Here is a 15,169-nt window from a genome sequence, read left to right on the forward strand (position 1 = left end):
ATTCAGTTCATGAAAACATTATTGAAATAAATAGAAGGGAAGTTTTATATGATTTTCAATAAAAATTTATAATTATGAAATTACACGTGTTATTAAAACCGACTTTCGCGCCCGTTGCATATTTAAAGGTGTATTTCCGTGCGATTTATTACCTAAAGATAAAATCATTGTCCGCCCGGCGGCCTACATTGTAAATACGGACAATTCGTATAAGCGGGGACGACACTGGATTTTAATTATATTACAGCCTGACGACGTATCTATATTTTTTGATAGTTATGGATTATCGTCGTCGAGCGAGCTATTTCCTGCTGAATTTATAAAATTTTTATACAAAAATTCTAAGACTATAAGGTATCAAAACAGACAAATCCAGGACGTCGCTAGTTCGGTCTGCGGCCATTACTGCATCTACACTGCGTGCAGAATTATTAGGCAAATGAGTATTTTGACCACATCATCCTCTTTATGCATGTTGTCTTACTCCAAGCTGTATAGGCTCGAAAGCCTACTACCAATTAAGCATATTAGGTGATGTGCATCTCTGTAATGAGAAGGGGTGGGGTCTAATGACATCAACACCCTATATTAGGTGTGCATAATTATTAGGCAACTTCCTTTTCTTTGGCAAAATGGGTCAAAAGAAGGACTTGACAGGCTCAGAAAAGTCAAAAATAGTGAGATATCTTGCAGAGGGATGCAGCACTCTTAAAATTGCAAAGCTTCTGAAGCGTGATCATCGAGCAATCAAGCGTTTCATTCAAAATAGTCAACAGGGTCGACTAGTCAAGAAGCGTGTGGAAAAACCAAGGCGCAAAATAACTGCCCATGAACTGAGAAAAGTCAAGCGTGCAGCTGCCAAGATGCCACTTGCCACCAGTTTGGCCATATTTCAGAGCTGCAACATCACTGGAGTGCCCAAAAGCACAAGGTGTGCAATACTCAGAGACATGACCAAGGTAAGAAAGGCTGAAAGATGACCACCACTGAACAAGACACACAAGCTGAAACGTCAAGACTGGGCCAAGAAATATCGCAAGACAGATTTTTCTAAGGTTTTATGGACTGATAAAATGAGAGTGAGTCTTGATGGGCCAGATGGATGGGCCCGTGGCTGGATTGGTAAAGGGCAGAGAGCTCCAGTCCGACTCAGACGCCAGCAAGGTGGAGGTGGAGTACTGGTTTGGGCTGGTATCATCAAAGATGAGCTTGTGGGGCCTTTTTGGGTTGAGGATGGAGTCAAGCTCAACTCCCAGTCCTACTGCCAGTTTCTGGAAGACACCTTCTTCAAGCAGTGGTACAGGAAGAAGTCTGCATCCTTCAAGAAAAACATGATTTTCATGCAGGACAATGCTCCACCACACGCGTCCAAGTACTCCACAGCGTGGCTGGCAAGAAAGGGTATAAAAGAAGAAAATCTAATGACATGGCCTCCTTGTTCACCTGATCTGAACCCCATTGAGAACCTGTGGTCCATCATCAAATGTGAGATTTACAAGGAGGGAAAACAGTACACCTCTCTGAACAGTGTCTGGGAGGCTGTGGTTGCTGCTGCACGCAATGTTGATGGTGAACAGATCAAAACACTGACAGAATCCATGGATGGCAGGCTTTTGAGTGTCCTTGCAAAGAAAGGTGGCTATATTGGTCACTGATTTGTTTTTGTTTTGTTTTTGAATGTCAGAAATGTATATTTGTGAATGTTGAGTTGTTATATTGGTTTCACTGGTAAAAATAAATAATTGAAATGGGTATATATTTGTTTTTTTGTTAAGTTGCCTAATAATTATGCACAGTAATAGTCACCTGCACACACAGATATCCCCCTAAAATAGCTAAAACTAAAAACAAACTAAAAACTACTTCCAAAAATATTCAGCTTTGATATTAATGAGTTTTTTGGGTTCATTGAGAACATGGTTGTTGTTCAATAATAAAATTAATCCTCAAAAATACAACTTGCCTAATAATTCTGCACTCCCTGTATATCTTACATTGTATAGCTAAAGGAATACCTTTTGAAAGTGTATTAAAAATGTTTACGAGGGATTTTAGAAAAAATTATCGTGTTGTGCGCTCCTTTGTAGCGAAGCGCATGAAACAATTATGTATACGCCGTTGTAGTTACACACAAACTTGTCAGTCCCTAAGTGGTTGTTAAAAATGTAAGTTAATGTGTTGTAAATAAAGATAAATTTGTAAAACTTTTTTAAATGATTTAAATTTTGTCATCCTTGATTTTTTTTCGTTGCTATTATAATTAAAAGACGCCCGGCCGTGTAGCATACGTCTTTTGGACATGTCCAGGCATGCCAATATATAAAAGGCATATCAAAATGATATCAAAGTGATATCAAATCACAAAATGATATAAAAGTAGTATAAAAACGTATCAAAATGTTATAAATGGGATATAAAGTGGTAATAAAAGCTTATCATTTGATAAGGACTTATAAAGTGATATAAAAAGCTTATCATTTGATATAAAAAAAAATATTAAACCATATAAAATGATAGGAAAATCATATTAAAGTGGGAGGCATTTAGGCGTGATTTGGGACGGCGAGGGGAGAAAAATGGGTGGATCTGGGCGGGGTTAGGGCGTTTCTGGGAGGGGTTATGATGTGAAAAAGGGGCTGGCACCTGTCACTTTGAGTTTGACGAGACATGTCCCACTATACTACTTGTATGGATGGCACAGCCAGGGTTAACAATCCTGGCACAGCCCTTATAGGAGGCTAGGTATGGGCTGGCTCCACCTGTAACCCTAGGCCTGTCTAGACTGGAGTTCAGGGAGATAGGAAGTTGACATATGCTCCCTCTTCTTAAGCCCAGAAAGCTATACAGACTTACCGATCTCTGCATGATCTACAGAAGGAGAGAGGCCAAGCACTGGAATCACTAAGGTAACCTTCTACCAAAAGCACTGTTAATACACAGGGCCGGCTCTATCATAAGGCAGCCCAAGCGGCTGCTTGAGGGCGCAGAGAAGGGGGGGCAGCGCCGGGGCGGAAAACAATTAACTTGCTGTGTGCCGAGCAGCCCGGCCCTCACTGTCTCAGTCACAGAGCGAGCGGCACGCAGCTTACAGGCTAAGGCAGCAGCCGCAGCAACACACTCTCTGAGCTACGAGACCCGGGTATATTTAAATCTCATTTAGCATGTCTTTCAGAAAAGTTTCTCCTGGGATTCGAACTCGCGACCTTTTACATCAGAGGCAAGGCATTTACCCACACAGCTATTTACCCACTTACTTAAAAAAAAATATATAAGACTTCTACTGTAGATAACTTTGATACCTAGTGTACATACACATGACAGCTGCCCCAGCACACTGTGTATGGATGTAGCAGAGATGGGTGTGTTGGGGCAACTGTCATGTGTATGGTTGTACACTAGGTATCAAAGTTATCTACAGTAGAAGTCTTATATTTTATTTTTTTTAAGTAACTGGCTATACAGCTCTATGTTTCAGCATAAACTTTTCTGAAAGACAGGCTAAATAAGAACACGAGCACCAAATCTTCAACACTAAAGGCTGGTGGGAACACAGGCCGGAAGAGGCCTGCATCGCATCGCTGACATGGAGGTAAGTATAAAATTATATATATATCTATTTTTTAAATACCGGACTGTTACTTTACTGCCACGGGGGAGGGGGGAGGGGGGGCTATTGGCGCCATGATACTGGCACATGGAGGGGGGAGGAGAGAGGCACTTGATACTGGCACATTAGGGGGCAGGGGGAGAGGATGGCACTATGATATTGGCACATGGGGGGCAAGAAATGGACATGAATCATGAGGGGCAGAAATGTGAAATGATGGTGGGGGCAAGAAATGGATATGAATCATGAGGGGCAGAAATGTGAAATGATGGGGGCAAGAAATGGACATGAATCATGAGGGGCAGAAATGTGAAATGATGGGGGGGGGGCAAGAAATGGACATGAATCATGAGGGGCAGAAATGTGAAATGATGGGGGGGGCAAGAAATGGACATGAATCATGAGGGGCAGAAATGTGAAATGAGGGAGGGGGCGCCAAAATGTAGATTCGCTTGTGTTGACAAAAATCCTTGCACCGGCCCTGTTAATACACCCTTCACAATACCGGACTGTTACTTTACTGCCACGGGGGAGGGGCGTAGGGGGGGGGGGCTATTGGCGCCATGATACTGGCACAAGGAGGGGGGAAGAGAGAGGCACTTGATACTGGCACATTAGGGGGCAGGGGAGAGGATGGCACTATGATATTGGCACATGGGGGGCAAGAAATGGACATGAATCATGAGGGGCAGAAATGTGAAATGATGGTGGGGGGGCAAGAAATGGATATGAATCATGAGGGGCAGAAATGTGAAATGATGGGCGGGCAAGAAATGGAGATGAATCATGAGGGGCAGAAATGTGAAATGATGGGGGGGCAAGAAATGGACATGAATCATGAAGGGCAGAAATGTGAAATGATGGGGGGGGGCAAGAAATGGACATGAATCATGAGGGGCAGAAATGTAGATTTGCTTGTGTTGACAAAAATCCTTGCACCGGCCCTGTTAATACACCCTTCACAACTTGACATGACCTAGCCAGTCATATCTCTAAAACCCTGTATCCCTCATTGGACATTTCATCCAACTTTGCAAGAGTACTATTACCTGCCATAGACCCTTGAGACAGATAGAGAGGGAAGAGGGCCATAACTCCCACCAGTGCCAAAATCCATACATCGTTATCTGGGAGGAACTGCAATGTGTACAGTTGGAACTGTGTCTTGCTATCGTTAGATGCACCACAACTCCTATTTTGCACTACAGTAAAGAGAGATGTTTATTCTGTCACCTCTGGCCTGGTTACTGACTCCTGCCCTGCCTTGCACCTATACAGACATTTAACATCATGGGCACCCCAACTACCGTCAGGCAGAAGCCCCAGAACCAGGGTGTGATCTGGGGAATAAAAGGTGCACCCTCCTTCAGACAGAAGCAACAAATGCTAATTCGGGCTGGATCAATGATTTGTTGAGTTTCCTCTCTTTTTAGAAGTGCAGAACAAAGCTGAAGCAGGCAAAGATTATATCTGGAGAAGACTTTTCCACTCCTCCTAACTTGATGGCGAGCAGCTCACAGTGTTCGATGGAATAATTGCACTCTACTGAAGTGAAGGACTTGGAGAAAAAGCCACAGGTAATGTTGTACCACAGGAACTCTTCTGAGTCGAAACCAGTCCAGCACCCACAGAGGAGGTATCTACCTCAAAGGAGAAGGCCTATCTGGAATTAAGCTTTGGCCTCAGGTATCCATTCTTTGCATTCACCCCTTCCTGGTGAGATCAGAGATTGGCACAGTGAGCGCAGAAATGTATGGAATAATCTGCCAATCATAGCTAGCAAAGTCTAAGAATCACTGGATGACATTCGGCCCTGAGGATGGACCTGCCCATTGTCCCACGGTAACCCCAGCAACAAATGACTGATGGATTCTGGGAGAATGTAGATGGAGGTCTCCGAATGCAGGATCCCTACCTGGAGATCCATGGGCACATTAGTGTACTGGATATGTTCTGATAGAGGTACTTCATTGACAGAAGCCACAGCCTAGTACTTCTTCAGGCATAATGTTGGAATGCTGTACTAGATTACTAAGGTCTGAGGCAAGAAGTTGCCAGTGGAACTGGCATGCAGAATGGCCTGTTCAATGAGTTAGACGTCATCACAGCTTCTGCTATAACACTGTGCTAATGACCTTATTTCCTTGTCTGAGCAAAGAGGTTTCTAGCTTGCTAAGTTTCTTGCAAAGGTGAGCTGTTTCCTGTTGTCCGCCCGTCTACCGACCTGTGCATGTTTACCATTGTGAACCTCTGCTGCCAGCCCTGATCTCATATCCGTTCCATGTATTTTCATGAACTTTGCCTGCCCTAACCTCGGTCTGTTACTGGCTATACATTTTGCCTGTTCATTTGGTGCCTTGCACCAGTGACTCTGACCCCCATGGGTCAGCTGTGAACCACACTGGGACTACTTGAAGAGGTAGCAGCCTGGTAGTTCCCAGCAGCGCAGTCCAGATCTCTGTATAGGGGTGAAGGGTGAATACCAGGGAGCCGCCAGGATAACACCCTTAGGTTTAGCCAAAAGTCAAACTGGCAGGTTGACACAGTGGTTTCACACCCACTGCCATAATAGCACCAATTGTAGAGTTCGCCTTTCCTGATCTGAATCGAGACACTCCGTGAAGCAGATATGTATGAGTGTGGCCAGTGTGATTAGGACATTCATGGTAGCTGGTAAATCCTGACCTGCTAATTCGTCTTTCATACAGCCTGCCTGACCCTCCCATAAAATGGCCACCATTGCCTCATTCTTCCTGGACAACTTTGAGGACAGGGTAAAGAATTGGATGGCATACTGCCTGACCATTAAGTTGAACTGCCGGACTCGTAGCAAGAATGATGCTGCAGAGGCCATCCAGACGACTTCCTGAAAGACCTTACAGAACGTTGACAAAAAAAAACTGAATTTAATGCAGGTTAAATGTGAGGGAGTTTCCTAATTCCTAGAGGGGTGTGGCCCCAACAAAGCTTCACCTGACAGGAGGGACATCAGGAAGGCAACCTTGGCACAATGTGAGGGGAACTGGTGGGCCTGCAACTCAAAATGTATTGTGTACTGGTTCAGGAAGCCAAGGCAGGTCTTATGATCTCCCTCATAGCACAGTGGAAGTGGTAGAATCTAGCTGGCACCACCAGAGGGCAGGCTGTGGCTGTGGTGCAGATACTGTGGCTTGAAGAAATGGAGCAGAAGCTAAAACCATCAAGGAGTACAGGCAAGCAGAGATATTAGGTATTGAAGGACTGGTTCATGCAATTACGCTGGTCAAATCTTTAAATATGTCTTGTGGACCCAACTTGGGTGGGACAGCAGGGTCCATAACCTGAGCAATTGTAGCACCACAAGTGTGCACCCACTGTGTCACTGAACTGATTTGATTTATGGGTTACTCCTAAGGGTGTTATCTAAGCAGCTCCCATCATCTTCACATTTTAACCATGATACAGGCCAAAGGTCTGGGTGGAAAGCACAGGGTCAGTACAACAAAAAAACTGGAAGACATGTACAATATGATAAACAGAAAGAAGTGTGGAGATCCCAGAGGGCACAGACCACCGGTGTTACAGATACATTGCTCAGCATTTTGAAGAAACATGTATCTACCTACCTTGCAAAAACCTACCTGCAAAGAATTGACGTGGATGCTGCATGCAGATCTGGACACATGGATTTCAGGAATGCATTTTGGTACTTTATGGGCTTGTCCCATTTGGACATTTATGGGATATCAATGGCATATGCCAAAAATGTCAAATAGTTGTCGGTCCTCTGAGACCTGCTCCTAAGTCAAGAATGTGCTGCAAAAAGTCAGTGTGAATGCTGTAAGTAGACTTGGACACATATTATATAGAGGAAGATATCAGCAACACTTGGGGCTGCTTAATTTCCATTTTGTCAGCTGTTTTCTCCCTCTTGTGGGCTGCAAAAGGCAGCTATTAGCACAAGCAACTGGCCTAGTCCAACTCAAAGGCTGACGGATACTGTAAGTCTCATTGAACCTCTGCATTGATGGAACACTGGGCATGTCATAATGAAGCTCCTCAGCAACCAAGGATGATGACCTCATAAAGGGGTCTGGGCTGATTCATTGCTTAATCAAGTATAAAAGCATTCTGTGTAGTAGGAAGGGGAAGTTGTGGAAATGGATTAAAATGCACAATATGTTGAGGAGGTAACAGAAAAAAGATTTATAATTTTTTTTGCAACATGACTTTTTTCATGTGTGTCATTCCTACGTTATGTGTCCAAACAATGCTCCCCCACCCCCAACCTATGTTTTAGGTAAGAAGCAACCCCATCTCCTCCATGTTTTAGTTAAGAAGTGGCACCTCTAATTGATCCTCACATTTTGAAGCAACAGGTACCCACCTTGCAAAAATCTGGTGAGAATGTCGCAAGCAAACCTGGATACATAGCAAACTGTGGAGGATGTCAGCAATGCTTGTGGGGTCTTAATATCTGTTTTGTTAGCTGTTGTCTCCTACTTGTGGGCTGCAAAAGGCAGTTTTTCACGAGGGCAAGTGGCTTGGTTCAAATCACAATGAAGACAGGGATGTATTTATAAAGCATGCTGCCCTAGGCCCATGTACACTCCCCACTCCTTTTAAAAGGCCTAGTCACACTTAGTACCTAAGATTTCTTTCTTTCTGAGGAATCATACAGTTGATTAGCCAATTGTAAGTTGTGTACCGTGTGGGCTCCCCAGGATACAGTGAAGTCGCGAAGGAGGATAGCAACCCCAACACCAGCTTTTGCCAAAACAGAATTTTACTCAAATGTGTCAATAAACACAACCACAAATGTTGGGAACTTACAATCAATTTACATACACCCAGCCCGAAGTCATACGATGGATGCAGGAGGAAAGTGCGGTAATTTACCTACTAGCGGGCACAACTGAACTGCCACATCTTACCTGTTATTACCCTAGAAAAACAAGAACCACTGTATGGGGGTGTGGTACGGGATAGCCTGCAGGGCAGCACAACAGCTTACAATCTTACAAAGCGCTACAGGATTCCCCCTCCCATAACTGGTCTTGTAGTACGTGCCTGAGTATTCCTTCTGAGTAAAATGCCAGCCTTGCTTGATTCTAGGCGCCAACACGGTGATGAGGTGTGTGCACAATCTTACCGACCCAGGTCTGCTTTGCATCCACTGGTGACTCTGAACAGAACAAATGTCTCTCCAACAAGCATGCGGTACCGCAGTGTATGTTGCTTTGTTCCTCTGCTCTCATCAGCGTTCCTGGCAGCAATCCTCCTTCCTCTGGACAGGATTTTGGACATGATCAGCTTCAATTAGCTGCAGCTCTGGTCACTGTGGGATGCTCTCACACCTGGATGCCGTCAGATTCTCTGCTCACACAGTTCCTTAGTTTCACCTCCCTCTAAGATGGCTGCTCTCTCCTTCTCTTCTCTCCAGACTCTGAGTAAACCCCACCTCTCTGATGAATATGGAGATATATGTGCAGTCTGTAGCTGTGTTTAGGAAACAGCAGCATCTTGTGGCCAAACAGCAGAATGTCAGTCCAGAACATTTAATTTAATCACACAAACAGTTTTCAGACAAGGTGAGCTGTTTCCCCATCTCACACAATGACTAAAAATACTGCAATAAAACTGAATAAAATCACCTTACCATGACTGGATAACACTATGATACCACAACTGAATTGTACCACCATAACATCAAAGCATAACACTACCATGCCATCTTTGGACCACAAAACCATACTGTGACGGAATTATATACCACCACACTGTGCCAGCATATCACCCCCATACCATGATAACGCCACCATACAGTGACTGGATACTCTGACTAAATTATACCACCACAATGTAATAGCATAGCACCAGCATACCAGGACTGTATAACACCACCATACCATGACTGGCCAACAACACCATACTGTGACTGAATTATACCACCATACCATGACTGACTAACACCACCATACAGTGGTTGGATAACACTACCATACTCTGAATGAATTATACCAATGTAAACATCATAGCATAACACCAGCATACCAGGGCTGCATAACACCAGCATACCAGGGCTGCATAACACCAGCATACCAGGGCTGCATAACACCAGCATACCTGGGCTTCATAACACCAGCATACCAGGGCTGCATAACACCAGCATACCTGGGCTGCATAACACCAGCATACCTGGGCTGCATAACACCAGCATAGCAGGGCTGCATAACACCAGCATACCATGACTGGATTGCAATGCCAAACTGTGAATGAATTATATTACCATACCATGACTAGATAACAACACTTTACAATCACTGGATAACACCACCATAACGTGACTAACACTAACACTGCTACACAGTGACCTGATAACTCTACTATACAGTGCTTGGATAACACCAGTTATACAACCATAACATCATAGCGTAACACTAACATACCAGGACTGGATAACAACACCATACAGTGACTAAAAACCAGTACCATTAAGTGACTATATAACACCACCATACCAAGACTTAAAGGGGTTTGATGACTTTTTTATACTGATGACCTATGCTCAGAATAGGTCCTCAGTATCTGATCAGTGGGGGACCCCTGCTGATCAGCTGTTTGAGGAGACCGCAGCACTCACCAGAGCTCCTGTGAGCACCACGCACCAGCTTACCATGCACAGCTCCATACATTGATTAGCGCCTGTGCTTGATATGGCAGTGCAGCCCCATTCACTCGAATAGCACTGAGCTGTGCTTAGACCATGTGACCAATGAATATGATGTCACTGGCCTAAGGTAAGCTGCGAGAAGGCCTTCTCAAACAGCAGCTTGGCAGGGGTCTCTGGTGTTAGACCGCAACCGATCAGATACTGATGACCCATCTAGAGAATGTCATCATCACTATAAAGAGTCGGAAAACCCCTTTAAATAACACCACTATAGTGTTGATGAATAATAGTGCTACAGAAATAACAAAACAACCACTAAACATTATATAAATATTAGCACTATTTTGAGACTGACTACATGTGATCATATACCACACAAATGATCAGATCCCCCCACAGGCGGCCTGCAGAATATCGTCACAACGTGTTAAATCAATAAAATAATGATTAGGTGCACTCAGAATAATCAATCTGTGGATTTGTGAGCCTGTGCCCCCACTGAGGATTTGCAAAGAAAAGGGGGTTAGTCAGCACATCCCAATGCGCAGGTGCACGCTGCCATGGCTAAAAACATAGAGAAAAAAGACAATGCAACAGCACTCTGCATACCAGATAAAGTACAATAATACCATAGTCACAAAAAATATTATAGTGCTAATGCTACGCTTATTTATAAAGTGAGATGCTTGACAAATGCATTTTGTACAAAACCACCTGAGCCCGTCTGCCGAATGTCAAGGCGATCTCTGTAAGACGGGTCCTAACACTAAATACTACCTGTTATGCGCCATAATGGCCGCCATAAAGTTCAGGAAGTGTTGGACCCAGTATGCAGACGGGCTCAAATGGTTTTGTACAAAATGCATTTGCCAAGCATCTCACTTGATAAATAAGCGCAGCATTAGCACTATAATATTTTTTGTGACTATGACATTATTGTACTTTATCTGGTATGCAGGGTGCTGCTGCATTGTCTCTTTTTCCCACTGAGGATTTGGCAGCTGCATACAGTGCATTGAGGTCTGTGGCACCTCTACCCCTTCTCCCTCCCCGAGGATTGAGCTGTGTGGTCTGTGCCCTCCAGAGGATAGTACATTGGGGCCTGTGCAGCCTACCCCTCCCCGCCAACCATTATGCCCTGTGCCCTGTGTTCTCATATCAACAACCCAACCCCCAGGATTTTTGGTTGTCCCAGTTATAAAAAAAGGTCAAAAATAATCATTGCTGCAGCCATGATGTCATCTTCTTGGCTGCAGCGTTGATGTTCCCTCATACCAAACACATACTGATAGGAAACTTAGATTGGGAGCCTCACTGGAGACAGTGTGATGCTAATGTCTGTAAAGCGCTGCCCTGCTATATAGGTGCATAAAATAAATACCCCAAACACTGCTGCAGCCAATCACTGGCCTCAGTGGTATGCAGCTGCAGTGGCCACTCACGGGGATTATACAGGTATGTCATCACTGCAGCCATTGAGGATTGGAGCGGTGGACTGGCGGCGCTAGAAGTGTCATGGGGGGGGGGGAATAGGTGAGTATATGTTATTTTGCTATTTTATGCCCATACCTGTCTGGGGCGAACCCTTTTTTTTTTTTTACATGGACAACCCGTTTGAACACAGCCCTAATAGTGAAGACTCCTATAAAGTAAATAATATAATAAAAAACGCTAGTCTATCGCTAGAGTCTGCCACCCCTTCAGGAATCACTTCTCTTATTGACCAGCAGGTGTCGCTGTACGCCCACACAACATCCCGGAAATGTGCTGCTCAGGACGTCATCTTGAAACCGCTCTATCTATCGCCTTATGTAATGCGCTGCTGTGTGTGGCGCGTCCGTGTGAATGTTACACAAGGAAGAGGCGCGTGAACGGAAAGCACCGGGCTCGGTGAGTGGGACTCCGTGCCATGCAAGGCATTGTTATTATTATGATTACTACTGGAGGGTTCAGGAAATGTTCTGGCACAGATGTTGCTCAGGATGGGGGGAAAGTTGTCCTTTGTGTCAAGCGCTGTACTTCCTAGCAAAAGGCAGCGGTTTATTTTTACTATTTTCAGATCTCGGCTTTTTGTCTAAATTAGAACTTTCTTGTTTCCATCCAGAGGGTTAAAAATCCATCCAGCCATTAACCCCTGCATGCCTGCAGCTCCTCTGAGTGATTGCATTTAAAAGACAAGATGATGGCGGAGGTCCTGTGTATAATAGTTGTATTTCTTTGAATAAGAGGAATGACTTTTTAAAGGGGTTGTCCAACACAATTAGAAATATGCCCTGCAGGTATGTGGCACGTGACCACAGCAGTCAGTCACTTTCCTTGGTGGTACACCTCTGAGGACCGCGACTGCAGCGGTCATGTCCCGTACACCTGCATGTCACTGATTCAGCTTGTAACTAAGCAGTGGCATGACCGCCAGCGCCAGAGAAGGAGGTAAGTATTACGTTCATCTTTATTTTACAGGGGCATGTCTGAGATTTTTAATTATCCCAGGCAAGTCAGTGAATGGCTTCAGTGGTGATATCTATGGCCACAAGCATCACAATACTGCTGGAGTGGTGGAGCATGTGGACTGGAAGATGGAGACCGGAGTGGCGTGGATCAGGTAAGTATGAGTCTTCTTTTTCAGGAGGCAGGTTGGGGGCATTACATAAAATATAATTATTACCAGAAAAACCCTTTAAAGTGGCTGTCCAACTTTGGCAGCCTTTCTTGCTGTTTGTTTAAATTCCATCTGCTTAGCTGCTACTGTAAAAAGCTCTTGATTTTGCGGCAAAATAAATCTGCCGTGTATATGTTATGCTGTCTCAGCTATGGCTTTCAACTACAATTCATTATTGTAGTTTGTGTTATATGTCATCCACTATACTTAGTGTACTTTGCTGCCATCTATTTATTTTATGTAAGTTATATATGGCTGTAATTCCATATGCTTTTCATCTTGTAACCCCCTCCTTCTCTGTGAGCATATATTCTGTGCCCTGCAGTATTTTCCTGTTTGTCAGAGATGCATCACAGAGCCCCAGAGAGGATTTTCCTTTAACCCATGATTTCTCAAGGTACATTTAATAAATTATCTAAAGGCATTCCATATCCATTGCGTGTCCCTCACTGGAATTGTACATGCAACTGGTGCCACCAGGGGACTGCGTATAGTGAGTTCACTATCTTCCATTGCTTTTACAAGAGGTTGCCACTAACACTTATCAGACTCCCTGCTATAGTTTTATTATTGGAGCCTCTCCCATTAAGAATGGCCTCAGTTCTTCTAATAGCCCTGTAAGGCTGAATCTCCGGCATCACACGGGTGCAGTTTGCGCTGTCATAGTGCCCATCAGAAAATTGCAGCCAGCCCTCAGAGCACTCCATTAACAAAATACACCTCTGTACTGGTGACACCTCTGTACTGTAGACCAGTAGTATTGTCACTAATTGCTTCAGTCGTAACTATATATGACAGGACGTTGCTGAATGGGCAATTCTGTAAGATTATTTTTGTCCATTTTGACATGCTAAGTCCCCATTAACTGGTTGATCCTCAGGTACGATGCTGTTAGGACCTTCTCTACAGGGATAGGGTAGATGGAGGAAACCTGGTGCTCAGTGCCAACTCACAGGACTGTTCACAGTTGTTGTGTGGACCTGCCAGTACCTTTTTAAAAATTGTTCCAGACTATTTAATCATAAATATACACCAAGGGGGACAAGTGCAGAGCTTGTTTGTACTGCTGTACATGTGCATGGATAAATATCATATACTTGTACTGACATAGAAGCTGTAATATTGTAAATAATTTCTATCCTTATGAATATATTATTTATATTTTCTCCTAGACCAGCCCTATCTGTTAAAACTGATCCTGCGGTACTGGCATCTTATTCTTCCCTTGACTATAACCAGAACCATGTCTCAGAAGGCAAGGGCTCCAAAGAGAAAAAGTGAAGGGTCTGGAAATGAGAAGTCTGACACGAGCCAGAAAGATGACTCCAAGACAAAATCAATAACTGCCACCAAAAGCCAAGGAAAAAGAAATCCCCAAGAACATAAGAACAAGTCTAAAGTAATATCTGATGCAAGTAGCAGTGAGACCTCAGAAGTTGATGTAAAGAAGAAGAAGCTGCAAGAGAAAAAAGTTGATGTGGATGGAGGTCTCTTAGAGGCAGTGAAGAAGTCTCGTCTAAGTGTTGCCACCTCTGTGTCTGACTTTAAATTTAGCAAGAAGAGGGTACGGTTAGTGTCTGCAGAGGAGAACCTGAAAGATGATGCCTTGGGAATAGTATACTGGATGTCGAGAGATCAGAGAGTTGAAGGTAAGACTATTAGGAAGTATTTTGTGAAAAGTGGAGTAGTTACCCACATCAAACCAGTCAGTCCTTTTGAAAAATGACATCATCCTCCTTGGTTACTCTACTTTTCCCTAGTTTTGATATGAACAAGTTTCTCCTAACATGAGCTGTTTCTTCACTGTTAAAGGGTTTCTGTCACCCCACAAAACTCATTTTTTTTTTTTTGGATAGTTATATTCCTTATAGCGCGATATAGGAGAATATAATGCTCTTACTTACTTTCATGCGGCCGTTTCTTTAGAAAACGAAGTTTTATAATATGTAAATCAGGGCTCTACCAGCAAGTAGGGCGTCTACTTGCTGGTAGCCGCAGCAGAAAACCGCCCCCTCGCCGTGTTGATTGACAGGGCCAGCCGTGATCTCCTCCTCCGGCCGGCCCTGTCAGTATTTCAAAAATCGCCGCCTCTGTTCATTCTGCGCAGGCGCTCTGAGATGAGGAGGCTCGTCTCCTCAGCACTCCCTCAGTGCGCCTGCGCCGATGACGTCTTCTCTTTCGGTGATGTCATCGGCGCAGGCGCACTGAGGGAGTGCTGAGGAGACGAGCCTCCTCATCTCAGAGCGCCTGC

The 15,169-nt window shown here is 44.2% G+C and overlaps 1 protein-coding gene across 2 annotated transcripts in view; it reads left to right on the forward strand.

Moving 5' to 3' along the window:
- Positions 1-12,065: 12,065 nt before the first annotated feature.
- The window catches only part of LOC120998006 (deoxyribodipyrimidine photo-lyase-like), a 34,719-nt gene continuing 31,615 nt past the window's right edge, over positions 12,066-15,169 (forward strand). For both annotated transcript variants that reach the window (XM_040428420.1, XM_040428421.1), the window contains exons 1-2: positions 12,066-12,149; positions 14,091-14,567. In XM_040428420.1, the coding sequence (XP_040284354.1) occupies positions 14,162-14,567 (406 nt within the window). In that variant the 5' untranslated portion in view covers positions 12,066-12,149; positions 14,091-14,161. The remainder of the gene's footprint in view (positions 12,150-14,090; positions 14,568-15,169) is intronic.

This window comes from Bufo bufo, chromosome 4, assembly GCF_905171765.1.
Source record: "Bufo bufo chromosome 4, aBufBuf1.1, whole genome shotgun sequence".
NCBI lineage: Eukaryota > Metazoa > Chordata > Amphibia > Anura > Bufonidae > Bufo > Bufo bufo.